Source organism: Anthonomus grandis, chromosome 6 (genome assembly GCF_022605725.1).
Source record: "Anthonomus grandis grandis chromosome 6, icAntGran1.3, whole genome shotgun sequence".
NCBI classification, from domain to species: domain Eukaryota; kingdom Metazoa; phylum Arthropoda; class Insecta; order Coleoptera; family Curculionidae; genus Anthonomus; species Anthonomus grandis.
This window is the reverse complement of record NC_065551.1, coordinates 4,650,966-4,668,581: the sequence shown is the minus strand read 5'-3', so window position 1 is coordinate 4,668,581 and position 17,616 is coordinate 4,650,966. Positions and strand designations below refer to the sequence as shown.

Genomic DNA, 17,616 nt, shown 5'->3' with positions numbered 1-17,616 from the left:
TTAAATTAGGTTATTCTCATCATATTAATTAATTTTGTAATGTAATTCCGATTGCACTAATGTTAAATGTCACCCATTTTAGTATATAAGGAAGGACAACTATTTAACATTAATAACCAAAACTGAAAAATACATATAAATTAGGTATAGGCACTTAAATAGGTACATAATGTCCTATTACTGTACCCTGTACGTAGCGATATAACCTTTAAAAAAATAATTAATAAAAGAATCCTCCATTTAACACAAAGCTATTTTATTTGTAACCAACTACCACCTTAAAAAATATCTCTCAGAACTGCCGGCGCGCAACATATGCAGCCGGTATTTTAATATGAATAGCGGCAACGTAGCACCACACATCTGACTGCAGAGGCACAGTGATTTCCAGGCGGCAGACGCTAGTGCATTGATCTGCTATTGAGGACCGATACCGACGCAGACCTGCATCGGGCGCTCTTTGCAAATCCGCCGCGGCATAGTATGCTGCCAGTGTACCGCCATCTTAAGATAATTCTGGGAAAAGAAGTAGGTTTAAAACTGTAAAAATATTTTTCGAATGTACGAGAGTATTATTTTCGCTTTCGGCGGGCCACCAGTATTCGACCGGTGGGCCGCGGTCTGTGCATCCATGCTATAGATAATAGTCAAAACAAGCAGGAAATCTGCTCTTAATACAATAACAGATCTTCTTCACCAATGCGGTTAGATTCCATAACATATTACATTACTTACCTCCCTAAAGGTATGACTCAATCGTCAAAGAAAAATAGTCAAATAAAATAACAATTATGATATTTATTAAGTATATTTTCATATTACTTATACAATTATACAATCAATAGTTAAGACAAAACGGTACGTGGAAGTACCCGATTTGTCATTAATAAAATAATAGATGGTAATTTTCCTAAATTGTCCTACGGTTTATGATCATCATCTTAATAATACCATAATTATTATCGTTAATTTTATACATTTATAGCTCATTTATTTTAGCACGAGTGACGCAAAAAAGTTTTATTCTTTAACGACGCCCGCTTTTCAAAACTATTTCTTTACCATAATATAAAATCTCTTTTATCACATTTCCACCGACATACAGAAATATACGAATCGTTTTTGTACATACCTGTATAAACCAACATTAATCCTTCGAAAAAATATACAGCCTCATCGAAAAACGGGCGTCGCTAGCACTGTGCTACAGATTACCACTTATAACAAGCAACTACTTAATATAGTACGTCCAATATAACAATTTTTAGCAATAGTAATAATTTAAAAGTGTTCTTTTGTGGAACATAACAAAATTTAAATATCAGTCACGAAAGATCTTTTGCCTTATGAACTACGAAACATAAGAATAGGTTTTTATTATCTAGACTAAAATGGTTTGGTTTATCAAGAAAGGAATTTTACGATCATCTAAAACTAGCACATTACAGAGCCTTGTCCAGAGGAATATTTTGCAAAGAAGGTGAAATTTCTAAAGAGCTCCAAATATATAACGATTTTTAATTTTTTTCTTTAAATAAAATCTATTTATCTTCTAGACATGCCATATGATTCACAAATGATTAGACGGGGTTAAGGGGGTACAAGGGGTTATTTAAAAACTATGTATACCATATATATTTTTAAAGTACAAATGAAGTACGAAATTTTCTTACACATGCGATAAAATGGGGTTAATAAATCAGAAAATGGTGTTTGGCTTTTTAATATACAAGACGTAAGTTAGTAGCTTAACCACTATATGTTGGAACAAGCAGTTATTTTGCGAATAAAATAAAAATTTACCGAAATGTTTTTAAATTGTAAATACGCATTTAACAACATTGTTTTCTATGTATGAAATTATTTTTGCGATTTAATTATATATTTTAAATTGATTACTATTTAATGAAATAAACTCTAAGTCACAGGTCTCAAAATTGAGAGTTTATTGCATTACTATTTAATGTAAGCCGTTCTCTTTGAGAAAAGATGGACTATTTCTTGGAATTTAATTAATTGTTTGAACAAAGGAAAACAATGCGTGAAATATCCAGTGAATTGACTGTAGCAACAACTACTGTGTTTAATATAATTAGGAAATATGGTGAAATTGCCAGTATTGATGTTCGGGGCAAAAGCTTAGGCGGTTCAAAAGTTGTTTCTCAAAGAAGCGTAAGGCATAAAACTAGAATATGTAAGTCGGGAACTTTAACTTTAGTTTTTATTATATCTTTGATAAGTTCTTCTCAGCGATCAGTATCTATCTTTTTTTTATTTATTCGAGTACATTGTTGACGGAAACTCAAAAAAGAAAGCGTTACGTTTGGACCAAAGATAACTGGAATAACGTTATCTATAGCGACGAAAGCAAATTTGATGGCTGTCTGGGAGGTTATCGACATTGTGTGATTCAGGAAAAAACAGAACCAATCCCTAAGAATTGTCTCAAAAGTGTAGAGTTGTATGTCGAGTTGTTGAGGACTTGACACTTTATTGAATGCATAATAAATGCAGCCAAATATCAAGATATCCTTGAACATTCACTTTTACCAAGTACTGCAAATTTATACCCAAAGATTTCATCTTTTAACGGGACTGAGCCTCATGCGATACGGCTAAATTTACCAAAAAATTGATAGGAGAACATGATATTAAAGTTTTGTCACATGCCTCTATCAACCTGGATTTTAATCCAATACAGACACATATTTGGGCACAAAATGAAACAACACCTATATGTGGTATGGGATAGTCTCACTCCTAAATTCAAAGGCCTAGTTGGTAAAATGCCTAATAGGGGTTTGTAGGGCTTGCTCAGTGCCAACCGGGGTTATACTGAACGGCATTTGAGCGCGTCTCCGGGGTACACACCAGTCAAGCGGGGTACCCCCTGACAAAGATCGGGGTATGCGAGCCATGCAAGCATCCTTCACGTAGTAGCCCTGTTGAAACTAAATGCCGGACCTAGTCGGACTAGAACGCACTCTACTTCTGCTATGTTTGAGTGTGATTCTGCTTTTTCTACTTTCTGCTACCTGCTATCGGTCAATCTAACCACAGTTCTAGATTTCCCTTCTCTAATACTGTGCTATCTTCTTCTCTCCTCTCTCGGTATGACGTTTCTGGGGTATCGGGCTTAAGACTAGGAGAAAGCTATCGTGCCAAGGTCTACATGACACCTGAGCCCTTAAATCAGGTATCCTGAACGATGTCTACGTAAAACCGGGTGAAATTCCCTAGTATTCAAGCCTTATTATGGCATGCGGGGCTCTGTCACAATCGACCAACTTTTCCTAGCTTCTTGTGGGACTTTTTATGGAGAAACGACCCGAAAAAATTCAAGACCCTAACGTGGCGGGCAACAGTCACGATCCTCTTTTAGAGGCATCTTCGCATGTGACGGATGAATTGCCTTATCCGCACCACTACCGGTACCTGAAGGTATACCTGCAGAGGGCGTTATGAACTTTGGAATGGAGGTGGACCCGGTGGTAACAGCCGAGAGTGAGGGAGAGAACCCCTCCATTCGTACACCCGAGGTTGGAGACCAGGGCAGGCGGAGTGACAAGACCCCAGGAGTTCACAACGCCGGAGGTCTAGAGAGGGGTGAGCGTGGCGCCTCTGGAAAATGCAAGAACCCCAGAGATTCTTTGACCACCCTCAGGAAGAAAATTAACGGATCGCAACTCAAATGCCTCGTTAAGCTTAGGGCCGAAGGCAAAGAACTATGAAACTGCCCTTGCTTACTGGCATGCCTCCGCGTTCCCTAACGCGGAGGCATGCCGTCGTACAGGGCAGTCGCCGGAAGCACGCGAAAAGGTTTTTCGAAAGAAGTTCTAGCCGGTTTTCAATTAAGTATGCTGCTGCCTACGAAAGTATGTGAGCTCAATCCAACTGAAAGCGAAAATCTTATCAGCTGTGTGACAGAAAGATTCAAAAGACTCGTAACTGATGACAACTTCGTGCAGCGTTTTAAGTTCAAAAGCGAGTTGAACCACTGGCAGTGCTATTGGCAGCAGAAGAAAAAGACTTCAGCGAATCCACTTCCAACTCCTGCATTACAAGCTTTGGAGAACTGTGATGTTGAAATATTCCCGACTATCAATGTATTACACTGCACAACAAATCGAAGGTTATTTTATGTTGACTGAAATATTTTTATTGTTGTTTACTAATTCGAGGCATCTGATTTCGAATCTGTCGTCAGTTTTACTCTAACAGCTCGAGTTGTTTAGATATAGCTACGTTTTTCTCATTTATCTTTATTTTTGGTTTTTTATCTATTATAGTCGCGTTTTAGATAAATTATTGTAATTTTCATCATGACTTCGCTAAGAAGGGTCTGCATTAATGATCCGAATTGTTTTTGTTATATTTGTGGTGAATATGTTTTTCAAAAATTTCGATTGAATATGTCAGACTTTGTGAAACGAGCGTATTTAGAGTGTTTTGGTTTTCCTTTGGAAACAGATAACAAGTGCTGGGTGCCCAATATTGTGTGCAAAATTTGTGTTGAAGAATTACGTTTATGGGCCACTAAGAAGAGACTCTCTTTTAAATTCCAATCCCCAATGATTTGGCGTGAACCTTTAAATCATCACGATGACTGCTATTTGTGCGTTGTTAATATAAAAGGAATCAATAAGACGAACCGCTCCAAATGGATTTACCCCACATCAACATCAGCTGTGAGGCCTGTAAGGAGCTCAAAAGATACATCTTTACCATTACCATCTACATCTACAGAAAGTTCTGATGAATTGAATGATTGAGTAGCATGAGCGATGACGAGTTTGTTCCAGAAAATCTCTTTCCAACGAAAACCATTCGATCAAAGTGCACTTGATGATTTAATTAGAGACCTTGGACTATCCAAAACTTCGTGTGAATTATTGGCCTCCAGATTAAAAGAGAGAAATCTTTTAACTAAAGAAACTGAAGTTTCTTATTACCGCACTCGAGAAAAAGACTTACTTCCCTTTTCCGCTGAGGAGGATAATTTTGTATTTTGTACTAATATTTCTGGTTTAATGACTGCCATGGGCTTGCAGAAATATGAACCAATCGATTGGCGTTTATTTATTGACTCGTCAAAACGGAGTACTATTGCACAACGGAAATAAACTAGGCTCCATACCAATAGCACATTCAACTAAAGTTAAGGAAGAATACCCCACAATAGCACTGGTCATGAACAAAATCAAATATAACAATCATAAATGGGTGATTTGCGTTGATCTGAAGATGGTGAAATTCCTTTTAGGACAACAAGGAGGCTACACTAAATATCCTTGTTTTATGTGTTTATGGGATAGTAGAGCAAAATCAGAACATTGGTCAAAAAAAGAATGGCCCTCTAGGGAAGCACTACTTCCAGGTAGTCTTAATGTTATAAATAAACCTCTAGTGCCACGAGATCGTATCATATTGCCACCCCTGCACATTAAACTAGGTTTAATGAAGTAATATGTTAAGGCATTAAATAAAGATGGTGAATGTTTCAAATATATTTCAAGGAAATTTCCAAGTGTCTAAGTTCAGAAAAACTCAAGGCAGGTATATTTGATGGTCCACAAATTCGCAAGTTGGTAAACGATCCTAATTTCACCAGCTCAATGTCAGAAATTGAGAAGAATGCATGGGATTCCTTTGTTTGGGTTATCCAAAATTTCTTAGGTAATAGGAAGGGTGATGATTACATTGCGCACGTCGAAGAGATGTTGTCACACTTCCAGCGACTTGGATGTAACATGAGCATCAAAGTGCACTTCCTACACAGCCATTTACATCATTTTCCTGAAAATCTCGGTGACATGAGTGAAGAACAGGGTGAACGATTCCACCAAGATCTTCGAACCATGGAGGAACGATTTCAGGGTCGCTGGGATGCACATATGTTGGCCGAGTTTTGCTGGAGTATTCAGAGTAGCAGTTCATTCAAAACTAGTAGAAAATCATATAAAAGAAAATTCCTGAGTGTATAGTTCTTGTAATTAAAAATGTTTGTACGTTGAGTATATTTTTAATTCCCAAAAAATACTCCCTCCTTTTAACTCAAAAACTAGAGCTGACACATATAAACTGATGACATTATTTAATATCAGCATTAAAAATAAGCCTAGAATCATAAAAATATTCCATGCAACATACATGCTGTTGGGCGGTGTTATCAATGTACTTATCTTCGTATTCATTAATGTACTTATCTTCATATATTTTGCACACTGCCAGTGACAAATGCAAGCTCTGAGCGCTCTTTTTCTACTCTTCACTACTTGAAAACATGGCTGAGGTCAACGATGCTACAAGAAAGACTGATTGGATTGGCTTTGCTATACATACACCAAGGCATGAAGTCAGTCCTAAAGAAGTCATTGAACGATTCGCAAAACTGGGGCCTCGTCGTTTTGTTCTATGAAATAATTTTTCTGTAACATTTGCATCAAAAACAAAGATTATAAAAGATTTAAGTCATAAAACGCAATGAAAACTATTTTTCCATGATTACTTGATTAAAACTTTCAACACATTCATGGCACCCTATTTTAAAATTTAAAAAATTGATTTTTTTCTATAAGTATAAAACAAAAAATAGCAAATGCAGTATGATTATTCTTAGAATATTATTTTTTATCAAAATACTTAATAATATACCAAGTGTCTTATTTAAAAAAGTTAGTGTCACTTCCGGTTAAACGGAAAATGACAGAAAACAACCGGATATGTCAAAAGATCCTCTTATACCAATTCTATCGATATACCAAATAGCATGTGTTTATCCTGAAGGGTAAAATAGTTATTAGGTATTCCCTTTTTGCTGTGTCACCCGGTATAAAATGAGTCAAAAAATTTATGTAGAATGTAAAAAAGTATAATACAAAGAGTGTTCCACTTAAAATAACATAGACGTTATCTGTTTTATAAAGAAGTGCCTATAACACATTGATAAGCATATTTTCAGAAGATAGATTTTTCCTAATTCAGAAAAGCTCCTAATTCACATTGACAAATTTTCCAAAACCTACCTTTCGTTAAACATATCCTCGCAGGTACACCACATATATGGCCAATATATGTAATAAAAATTCCTCGGTTTTTACTTGTATATATACGTGCAACATAACTAAACAAGAAGTTATAATTGTAGCAGTTAAATTAATATTAGTTTTTCTTGCAAACTGCTTTTTTTTACTTAATAAGTTCTGTCCGTAATACCCTCACTATTTTCTGATTTATTGCATTCACCCAAGTAGCATTGCTTTTGCCAAATCTACACATTTATTACAGTATGGTGAATTAGTATAATAGTTTTCACGTCTATAATTTATATATGTATATTATATTGCACATTGAAATATTTTAAGGCCTTATAGGAGAAATCTGTAATAAAATTGATAATAGTGTGTTCACCAATCGAGCAGAGCCGCGTGTGATCACAATCCATCTAATTGCCCTGTTGTTGAACAATTCACCGGCCTTCTTGCTCTACTTAGTGATATTCAATAATATGCCTTTAGCACGAATCCCTGTCCTACTTTGCGCATTTGAAATAATGAAATTAATGCTAAAATTACACTTATAAATATACTAAAAAATCACATAAGACATTTTAATTAGAAATATTACCGCTTTTCTGTACAAAATCCTATGTAATTTATCTGCTCGGACGATTTAATTTTATCATCGGTAATACTTTCAATTAAAATAAAATGACTAGAAATATTGAGACATTACCTCCTTGTCATGTCACGTATATGGAATCAGCATAATACAAAAGTAAGAAATTAAACAACAAAAGAGACAAAAAATGTTAACTTAATATACCAGCACCGATTCCATATCAATCATATCTCATTTGAGTTGAGGCGCCGTTGTTAGATGTATATCGGAGGTCACGCCCTCTTGATTCTTGTTGCCCTGAGGCTGTACCCGTCTGGCCGATTTGGACCTTATCTGTCCTGCCAATAATGGATTTATAGCATAGAGCCAGTCGTGAACTTCTTTTTCATGTAGGGTTTGTAGTAAGTACCCACGGTGTTTGCTCACTACGCTGAAGGTGTTGGGCACACGTACCTACAGAAAAAATAATCGTAACTTATGTTTGATATTATGATTTTTTTACGTATTATATTTGATAAATCTAAATTTGTTATTCTGATTATTGGTGAAGGGGTCCTTCACATCACTTGCGTTGATAAGACGACCAAAAACTGGCTCATCGGCCTGATGGAGAAGGAGACCTCCCAGGAAAGAACTAAACTCCTAATAACGGCTCAGCAAACTCCCAAAACTACGGAAGGTGGTGGCTTGGGTGCCGAATGCCGTCGAGGATCCGAAAGATTTCCTACACAGGAAGGATGTACAAAATATCATCAGGACCCGCCTCTGGATGGAACTCGCTACGGGGAAGGACCAGAATGGCAAGGGCAACCTTCCGTATAGACGAGGGATCATCAACCAAAGTGAGGGAAGCGAAAAAATCGTTATACCTCAACTTTCGTATCATAAAGGTGAGGCTCTTGGGTAAGCCCCAGGAGGGACTCATGTCGGGAACCTCCGCGCAAGCGTAAAAACCTGGCATGCATGGGAGTAAGGTTATTACAAATAATTACACCATTGCAAGGCCGACAATAATATTCACATTACCCTTATCCTGGAACCGCATATCTACAGGAGCCAGATAAGAGAACTAGGGAACATTAAAAAGAAACTTATGTCAGACCAAAAAGAGGGAGCCAATCCAAGAAATAGCATCTTTATTTGCACAATATTTTTCTTCAGTCTACTCTCCTGACGATTTTGATGTTCAAGAATATCTGAAGTCTTTGAAAAGTTAACCAATGTCAATGTTAATAAGGGCCCTGGGCCTGACTGTATTCCAGCTGTTTTCATAAAACACAGTGCTTTTGCTTTTTCACGTCCACTATGGCTGATTTATAATATGTCTTTCAAGACAAGTAGTTTTCCAACCTCATGGAAGTTACATTATTTGACTATTTAAGAATACTGGTCAGAAGGATGATGTGAAAAACTATCGTCCTGTTTCTCTAGCTTGTCACTTTGCAAAGGTTTTTTACAGTTTTGTCACAAATTGTTTTTATCACAGAAATTTAAAAAAACATAATCTCAACTAAGCAGCATGGGTTTGCCAAGGATAGGTCCGTTACCACTAATTTGTTGCTTTACCAAACAGCTTTGTCGGGGGCCTTGGAGAACGGTATGTCAGTTGGTTCCATATATACTGACTTTTCCAAGGCCTTTGACAGGGTTAATCATTCTCTCCTGGTTACGAAATTGTCACTCTATGGTATCAGTGATTGTCTTTTGACCTAATTGAAGTCATATCTGTCTGGAAGAACACAGATTATAAAGATAAATAACTTTTATTCTAGTCCTTTTCCAGTGACCTCTGGGGATCCTCAGGGTGCCCATCTTGCCCTTTTTTATTTAACCTTTTTATTAATGATGTTCATTGTTTTGATTATTGTAATGTGTTACTTTTTGCTGATGATGTTAAGATTTTTAAAATTATAGACAGTAACTTGACACATCATGAACTTTGTTCTGATTATGGTGCAATTTGAACAAACAAATTTGAAATATGGTGCAAGAACAATAGAATGATCCTTAATGCTAAAAAATGCAAATATATTCAGCTTACCAGGAGTTTTAGTTGGTTCACTTATTGAGAAGGTATCAGAGATCAGTGATCTTGGGGTGCTTTCTGACTGCAGGATAACTTTTTTAAAAAATATTGAAAACCTGTGTAATAAGGCTTACAAAATGTTGGGTTTTATTAAGAGGCATACTCATTATTTCAGCAGTAGTGATTCCATCAAACTTCTGTATATTTCATCGGTTCGCAGTCAACTTGAGTCGAATTCATGTGTATGGTCACCTTATTATGCTAAATATATAATGTGTCTAGAAAAAGTTCAACGTAAATTCATAAGATACATTGCTTACAAGCTTAATATTCCTTGTATTGATATTAATTACAGTGAAATGTATAGATTGCTGAACATTGAAAAGTTGGAGATTCGACGTAAAAACTGCGATATTGTCACAACATACAAGATTCTTAACAATCTAATACAGTCTCCTGAGTTGTTGTGTCAGCTTAAATTAAATGTTCCTTCTACTACAGTGCTCAGACAGACTAGATTATTCTATTTTGGACAACATCGTACACTGTATGGTAAAAACTGTGCAATGGATAAAATGATGATTGACTCAAATAGTGTCGGTATAGATTTGTTTCATTGTTCTCTGAGTTCACTTCAACGAATTTTATAATCTGCTTAAGTGCAATATAATTTTATATCTTGACTTTGCTTAAAGTGTGTGTTTTTCTATCGAAGTTATTTTGTTTTAAACCATTGTTGTCTTTATATTTTTTTTGATTTTATTGATGTTACCTGTTGCGTGAATGCTTTATTGCGATATGAAATCTTATTTTATTGAATATTTTTTTAAACCTATATTTATTTTGTAAATTGATAAATTACCGTAATATATTGAATTGAAAAAGAAGCTGCATATTCATAAGAACAGATGTACTAGAAGGGGCCTCACCACTGTGGGAGTTTTGCCACAGAGACACGGCGGCAGTCAAATTGCAAATTAAGAGAGCGATCTATCCCTAGACAAAGGACACATCTGTGACCTTGTGACAAAGTGCCACGTATCTGATGAATCCAATTTGTCAGATCACAAGTATATAAGATTAGAACTAGAATCTGTGGACACAAATCCTAGGAAAACGAACTGGAGTCTCTATAAAGAGACACTAGAAGGCCACCTGGACAACTGTCCAACGGAGGCTAAAAACAACCTAGAGCTTGAAGTACTTACAGAGTCGGTTAATTATAATAACAGAGTTGCGTTTGAAAAATCATGTCCCCCAAGCTGGTGGAACCAAGCTCGCTTAGTTTGAGCTTAAGCGAACAGTAAGAAAACTCCTTAACAGAGCAAAGAGAACTGGGGAGTAAAATCAATACAGACAAAGCTTATCCAGATAAAACGGTGTCATAAAGAAGGCAAAACGAGAAGGATGAAAGAAACTAGGCAGGGACCGCAACAGACCCTTGGTTCGTGCATAAATTCCAATGGAGAATACACAACCGCCAAGGAAACGCTCGGTCTCAGGCTGAGCACCCATTTCTCGGGATCGGAAACTCTTCAATCAACACAGGACCAATACCCGATTCCCAAACAGGGGCAAAAAGGAGAACTGGCAAAAAAGGTTGTAACCTACGAGAAAGTTAAATGGGCGATAGACACCTTCAAAGCATTTAAGTCTCCCGGAATAGGTGGTATTATATCTATCATGCTACAGCAGAGCAAACAACTGCTGCTACCTGCTTTATGCAAAATAATGCGGGCCAGTCCCGCCAAGGCGCACATTCCAGAGAGTTGGAAGAGTGCAGAGGTAGTATTCCTACAAAAAGTGGGACGCAATTTATACGCGAAACCAAAATCCTTCTGACCAATCTGCCTTAAATCATTCCTCTTAAAAACAGAGGAAAACCCTATAGAAAGGCATATCAGGGGCGATTTATTGGTGGCTAGCCCTCTTCATCAACACCATAGCCTATCAAACGGGTAAATCTTGCAAATCAGCGATCCACGAGATAACCCAGAGGGTCGAATAATCTTTAAACAACAAAGAAGTTGCCCTACGAGCCTTCTTAGACATTGAGGGAGCATTTGAAAACACGACATTTGAACCAACGAACCATGACATAGCGGTACAAGGCATACATTCTATGATAAGGGGTTGGGTCAACAAAAGGCTAAGTCATAGGAAGGTGAAAGCGACTCTCAACAGCACCATGATAAAAGCTCAGGAGTGCAGGAGAACTCCTCAGGGGGAGGGGTACTCTCACTGCTGCTATGAAACCTTGTATCGGATAGCCTGCTGAGACGACTCATATCTTCGCTGTGGGATACGTAGACGCTATTGTTCTACTGGCACTAGGGCGCAACCAAGCTCATGTATTCGAAAAAATGCAAAGAGCTCTAAATGTTGTCGAGCACTGGTGCATAGAAAAACAACTATGGGTAAACCTAAAACAAAATCACAAAAACTACCCTAGGTGCCTTTACAAAAACAGGAAGCAAGAGCCCATTAGAGACCTAAAGCTCTTTGGCGAAAACCTGCGATTTGAAGATGAGGTCAAATATCTAGGGGTGACCCTGGATAAAAAACTTAACAACAAAAGTAGCATGTAATAAACAATACAAACAAGGCCACGAGAAAACTCTTATGTACTGTAAGAGATACACTGGGTGTAGCACCAATATGGTGGCATGCGGCAGAATGGAGGAGTGTTATTCAGATACTCAACAAAATACAAAGAATAACGTGTTGGGGTATAGCAGAAGGAATGTCAACGATACCGACTGCTGCGGTAGAAAACCTGATACACCATAGTCAAAATGCCCTATTCGAATGTTTGCACTACTTTCATATTAGATTTAGGGAATAAACTTTACCACACGCATAATATGCCCAAAATTATTTCTGCTAAAATTTACTTAAGTTAAGTTACTCAAGGTACAACCTTGAGCAACAAAGCTAGTACGGAATAAAGACTTATCGGAAACGGTATTCGATTAAATATTATTTTTTTTTTTAATTTCAGAGATTTTCGGTAAAGTTTTTTTTTTTTGGTCATTCGAAATTACACGAGGCAACTTAAAGGCTTTATAAATTAGTTCGATTCATGTAAAAATTAATTGCTCGTCGTTGTTACTCCCCTTATCATCCGATTTTCCATCCTCGCCCTAAAACCTTTTTTCTAATATGTTAAGCATATAGAAACTTGCAACAACAGCAGATTGGTTAGTCTTAATTTAATACGGACGACATCTTCTAATTTAATTGTTTTATTTTGAGTTGCGTGGGAAGACACCTTAGGCGTATGGCACTAAGAACGGCAAAACCAAGGTCGCACAGCCAAACAAACCCGTTGTAATTGAGAAAGGAAAGGAACCAATGGGCACAGAAGTTACTCTTCTCTTAAGCAAGGCGACTCAGCATGGTACAATGCGGCGATACGATCGAAGATCGGGATAGTAGTGGGCGTACTAGAGGAAGGCTAACAGGGCTGACAACTCACGCTGAACCTAAACCTGAAAGCAACTGGCTTACAGGAAAACATAATAGGAATGTCCTTAGAACATTGAAAGGCTAGAATTAGCATTGCCATGGAACTATGGGCCGTATGTTTGCTTGCAATATCTCTGATGCAATTATGCCAAATGCTTATGTATTTTCACAGGCGCAAAATAATACTATTCCTCTTTACTAAAATATGAAGTTTTTTTTTCATAAAATATGATAAGATACTCTATAAAGAAGTCAACTTATAAAGTTAAATGAATGTAGATAACGTCCCTATATTATAGAAAAAGGCAACAACATCGCAACACCGCTCGATTGCATTGTTGATTCCACCGACACAAGTAATTTTTACCAGTGACGTCGAAAAATATTTACACGAAAAATATTTATTATTGATAGATTATGCTTTAAATTGTAAACAATATTACCGATTATGAACTCTATGCGTTTTTTTTAACATACTTCATTGGAGTAAAGGTACTTATGTAATAAAAAGCATTTTTATGGAAATTAAATATTTTATTATGATTATAGATTTTTGTAATAAGTATTTATTATTCTACGTTTATGAAGACGGTTGTTCCTTAATATGATGTTATGAAAATATCGGTATTTTCTTGTGAAAAGATCGGCTTAAATCGCTTTTTTCCCATGGTGCGGCACAAACGGCTCAACTTTTTACTATCGTAAAAAAAAACACTGAAATAACTCTATAACACTGAAATAATATAGCTGAAAATTTCCTCGTTTGAAAATGCGTGGAAACTTGACAACAGAGAATCGATGAATATGTAAACAAAACACCCTCCTTACGCCTGTGCACATGTTGAACTCAAACAAAGTTGTTGTTTACTAATTCTAGCCTTTCAATTTTCTAAGGGAATGTCCGACCGATGAAGGAAGGCTCAAGGGGCCGCACCTTCGCAATCATTACAGGAGACCAGGCAGCAACAAACGTTTTAAGACAGTTTGAGACTAAGTCAAAGACTATACAAAACTGCTGGGAAGATCTCGCGGACATAGTTAAAGAGCAAAATAGAATAGAGATTATATTAATAGATATTAATCCTAATACAGAATATGGGCAACCATGCCGCTGCAAGAACGGTAATCCAACTTGCAATGAAGGGGGTCAGCAACAGACTTATAGCCCAGAAACAACAAGCTGTGTCAGCGATAAAACCTGAAAAACAAATACCAGACAGTGGTTGGATCATAAAAACTACTGGGAACAACTGTCAAAGCTAAAACTGTCCAAACAACTTTTGGGTAGCCCGACATATGGCCCAGTATGTTCTCACCCTTCCTCCAGGTAAGAACTGCGAAAGGTACCAGTGCTGATCAAGGCCATGCACCCTGCAGGAAAGACCTATATAGACTATGGAAAGTTGATACACCTCTACGTAGAGGTTGTGAGGAAGAGGAAGAAACCACTCTCCGAATTCTGTGCTTCTGCGAATCATTCAACCAGACCTGGGTGAAGCCAAACCTTCAGCAAAGAGGATTAGAACTATACCATTAGGTAAAATACAAATGTGTCCAGTGAATTCCTAAAATTTCTAGAAGCAACAGAATAGAACTAAACGTGGGAGTAAAGCTATGAGGCAATAAATAATAGGACTGCGACAGAGAAGATTGCAGTGCAGGGAACCAACCAGATACCACCTAGCAGAGAAGTTTCAATAGGTAATCGGGAACGATGTTCTACAATACGGGGGGTTTCAAAACTACTGCGTTCATAAAAAATTTCTTTGCCAACAAAAAAAAACACCAACCCCGTGGCTCAATCGAGAAATTCAACATCAAATAGATACCGTATCGCCGAAGCTGTTGACAACACTCTTGGAAAACGTATGTAAAAAGGCTATTTTCACCGTTAAGGGAATATATGAATATCTATAATGTATAAACGATACATTCGTATAAACAAATATGTATCGGCGTGCGACTTGATAATTATTAGAATGCCAATAGTTTTTTATATAGTTTCTTGATGCTTTGGCCCTGGCTTACATATGTGTATGTAGGAATTTTTGACAAATTCAGTATTAAAGGGAAACTTACTCAGATTAGTCGTTTTATTTAATTATTTCCCAAATTCATATTAATTTGTAAGTAATCTCAAGATATCATATGAATGGAGAAAAGCTTAGTCAGCTGAGGTTTGCAGATGACATTGTGCTAAAAGTTGATCGACTAGAAAAGGCTAGAGAACTGCTGAACGAACTTTATGTTTTATCGTTAGGAATGGGATTAAAATAAACATGTCAAAATCTCAAGCAATGAAAAATCTTGGTATTAGTTTAAACATGTTACTTCGTTATCTCAAAAGTATAATACGACTTTAGATATGACGATTTCTATCGGTTCAAGTCATTTTATTGTGAAACTCGTATGAAATGAAAAACTCACCATAGCCAGTTGGTCTTCTGAATACTCCACTTGAGCAGTCGCCAAATTAATTAGAGCCCTCTCTACAGGATCCTTCTCGTCGCGGAAAATAAACACGTAGGGGCGACGTACTGCCTGTAAGCAAAGCAATTTTTGGTAGAAACAACTTTATATTCTTTAAAAATTAATTTAAAATAATTATTTATAAATATATAAATATATAGAGGGTGTTTCAAAAGTTATGGTCTAAACTGAAAGGGGGGGGGGGGGTAGGGGAGGCTATTTGGAATCACAATAACCCCCTATGTTGTTATCTGATTTTTGATGGTTTAGAAGTTATAGCTGTTTTTCATTTTTTTTTTCTATAATTTACTTCTGGCTTAAAAAATTATTTTTTTCTATGTCTGGGGTTTTATTTTTTAAATATATTTTTTTGTTTTTATTCCAGCAAATGTCGAGTCTTTTTAATAAAAGGGTAGTGTAAATTTTTTTTTGTTTCGCTGCAGAAAATCTTGTTTAATTTGTTTTTGGATTCTTCAAAAATGAATTTTAACAATTTAATGAAGCACTACACAGTACACAAAGACCTACAGGAATTTAAACCAATGTTTAAGAACTTCCTACTATTTCTAGTCTTTCAATAAGAACATTTACCTTATAGTGTTTATTATTTGATCAATGTATGTTAAGAAAATTTTTAGAAAAATAAAACGTAAAAGAAATAAAATCATACCACATTTTTTGCTTGCATACCACAAATTTGGTACTATTTAAGTGCGCTTGACCTTCAAATTGGAATTCAGAATGCTATCAAGAGCCACAAAAAAAATGGTATTCTCACATGGACCATTTTAAATAGCCAAACCGACTGTTGGTATTTTCTGTATTATTTTCTGTTTGTCTTTAGCTAACGTGTTAATAGATTTTTTTTCTGTTTTCTGACCTATTATACCATTAAAGTAATAATTAATCTGCATCGAGATGCCGGATCGGTATAATACCCCACGGGAATATGCTGAAATGCATTACATTTATGGATTGCGGTGGGAATGCTCGCTTTGCTGCAAGAGAGTATCGTGATCGTTATCCGGATCGTGAACGCTTTCTCGATCACAGAGTGTCAATACGAGTACATAACGCATATTTGCGGGGAGAAATACCTGGTGATGTACAACAAATAGGCAGACCGCGGTTGGATGATGAAGAGGTGCTTGCTTTGATAGAGGCGGACTCTTCTACAAGTATTCGTAGAATTTCTAGAGCTACTGGATTAGCTATAGCTACGATACATCGCATGTTGCGGAGGAACAACCAGCATCCATACCACGTGCAACGTGTTCAAGCCCTCTTACCCCGTGACTACGCGCCTAGCGTAGCATTTTGCAGAGAAATGCTTCGACGCTGTCTGCAAGACCCGGACTTTTTTGACTGCATTTTGTGGTCCGATGAGTCTTCATTTCAAAGACTTTGTATATTTAATATTCACAATCTTCACTATTGGGCTGTAGGAAATTCGAGAATAATAAGGCAAGATCGCTTCCAGTACCAATTTGGTGTAAATTTGTGGGCAGGAATTCTTGGTGGTAGGCTGATTGGCCCTTTCGAGTTACCGATCAGATTAAATGGAGAGAGCTACCTAGATTTTTTAGAACACCAACTTTATGACTTTTTCGAAGATGTGTCTCTGGAATTACGGGCAAGAATGTGGCTGCAACACGCGCCTTTCTGTACTGTGGTGCCTCATTAAAACGGTAAAATTTGTTTTTAAAGAAACCACAAAAAAATTAAACATGATTTGCTGCAGCGATATTACAAATTTTTTTTATGATATACTTTTATTAAAAAGACTTGACATTTTTTAAATAAAATACTAAAAAAATATATTATTTTAAGCCAGAACTAAAGTATAGCAAAAAAGTGAAAAACAGCTATAACTTCTAAACCATCAAAAATCGGATAACAACATAGGGGGTTATTTTAATTCCAAATAGGCACCCCTACACCCCCTTTCAGTTTGGACCATGACTTTATATATATATAAGAACTTGATCTAATATTCAATTTTGGCGATATCTTTAATTTGTTTGTATATTTTT

At 36.6% G+C, this 17,616-nt stretch overlaps 1 protein-coding gene across 7 annotated transcripts in view; it reads right to left on the bottom strand.

Moving 5' to 3' along the window:
* Positions 1-778: 778 nt before the first annotated feature.
* Positions 779-17,616, bottom strand: part of LOC126738014 (kinesin-like protein unc-104) — a 227,573-nt gene continuing 210,735 nt past the window's right edge. For all 7 annotated transcript variants that reach the window (XM_050443167.1, XM_050443170.1, XM_050443171.1 and 4 more), the window contains 2 exons: positions 15,542-15,655; positions 779-8,073 (listed from right to left, as the gene is read on the bottom strand). In XM_050443167.1, coding sequence (XP_050299124.1) covers positions 7,852-8,073; positions 15,542-15,655 — 336 coding nt within the window. In that variant the 3' untranslated portion in view covers positions 779-7,851. The remainder of the gene's footprint in view (positions 8,074-15,541; positions 15,656-17,616) is intronic.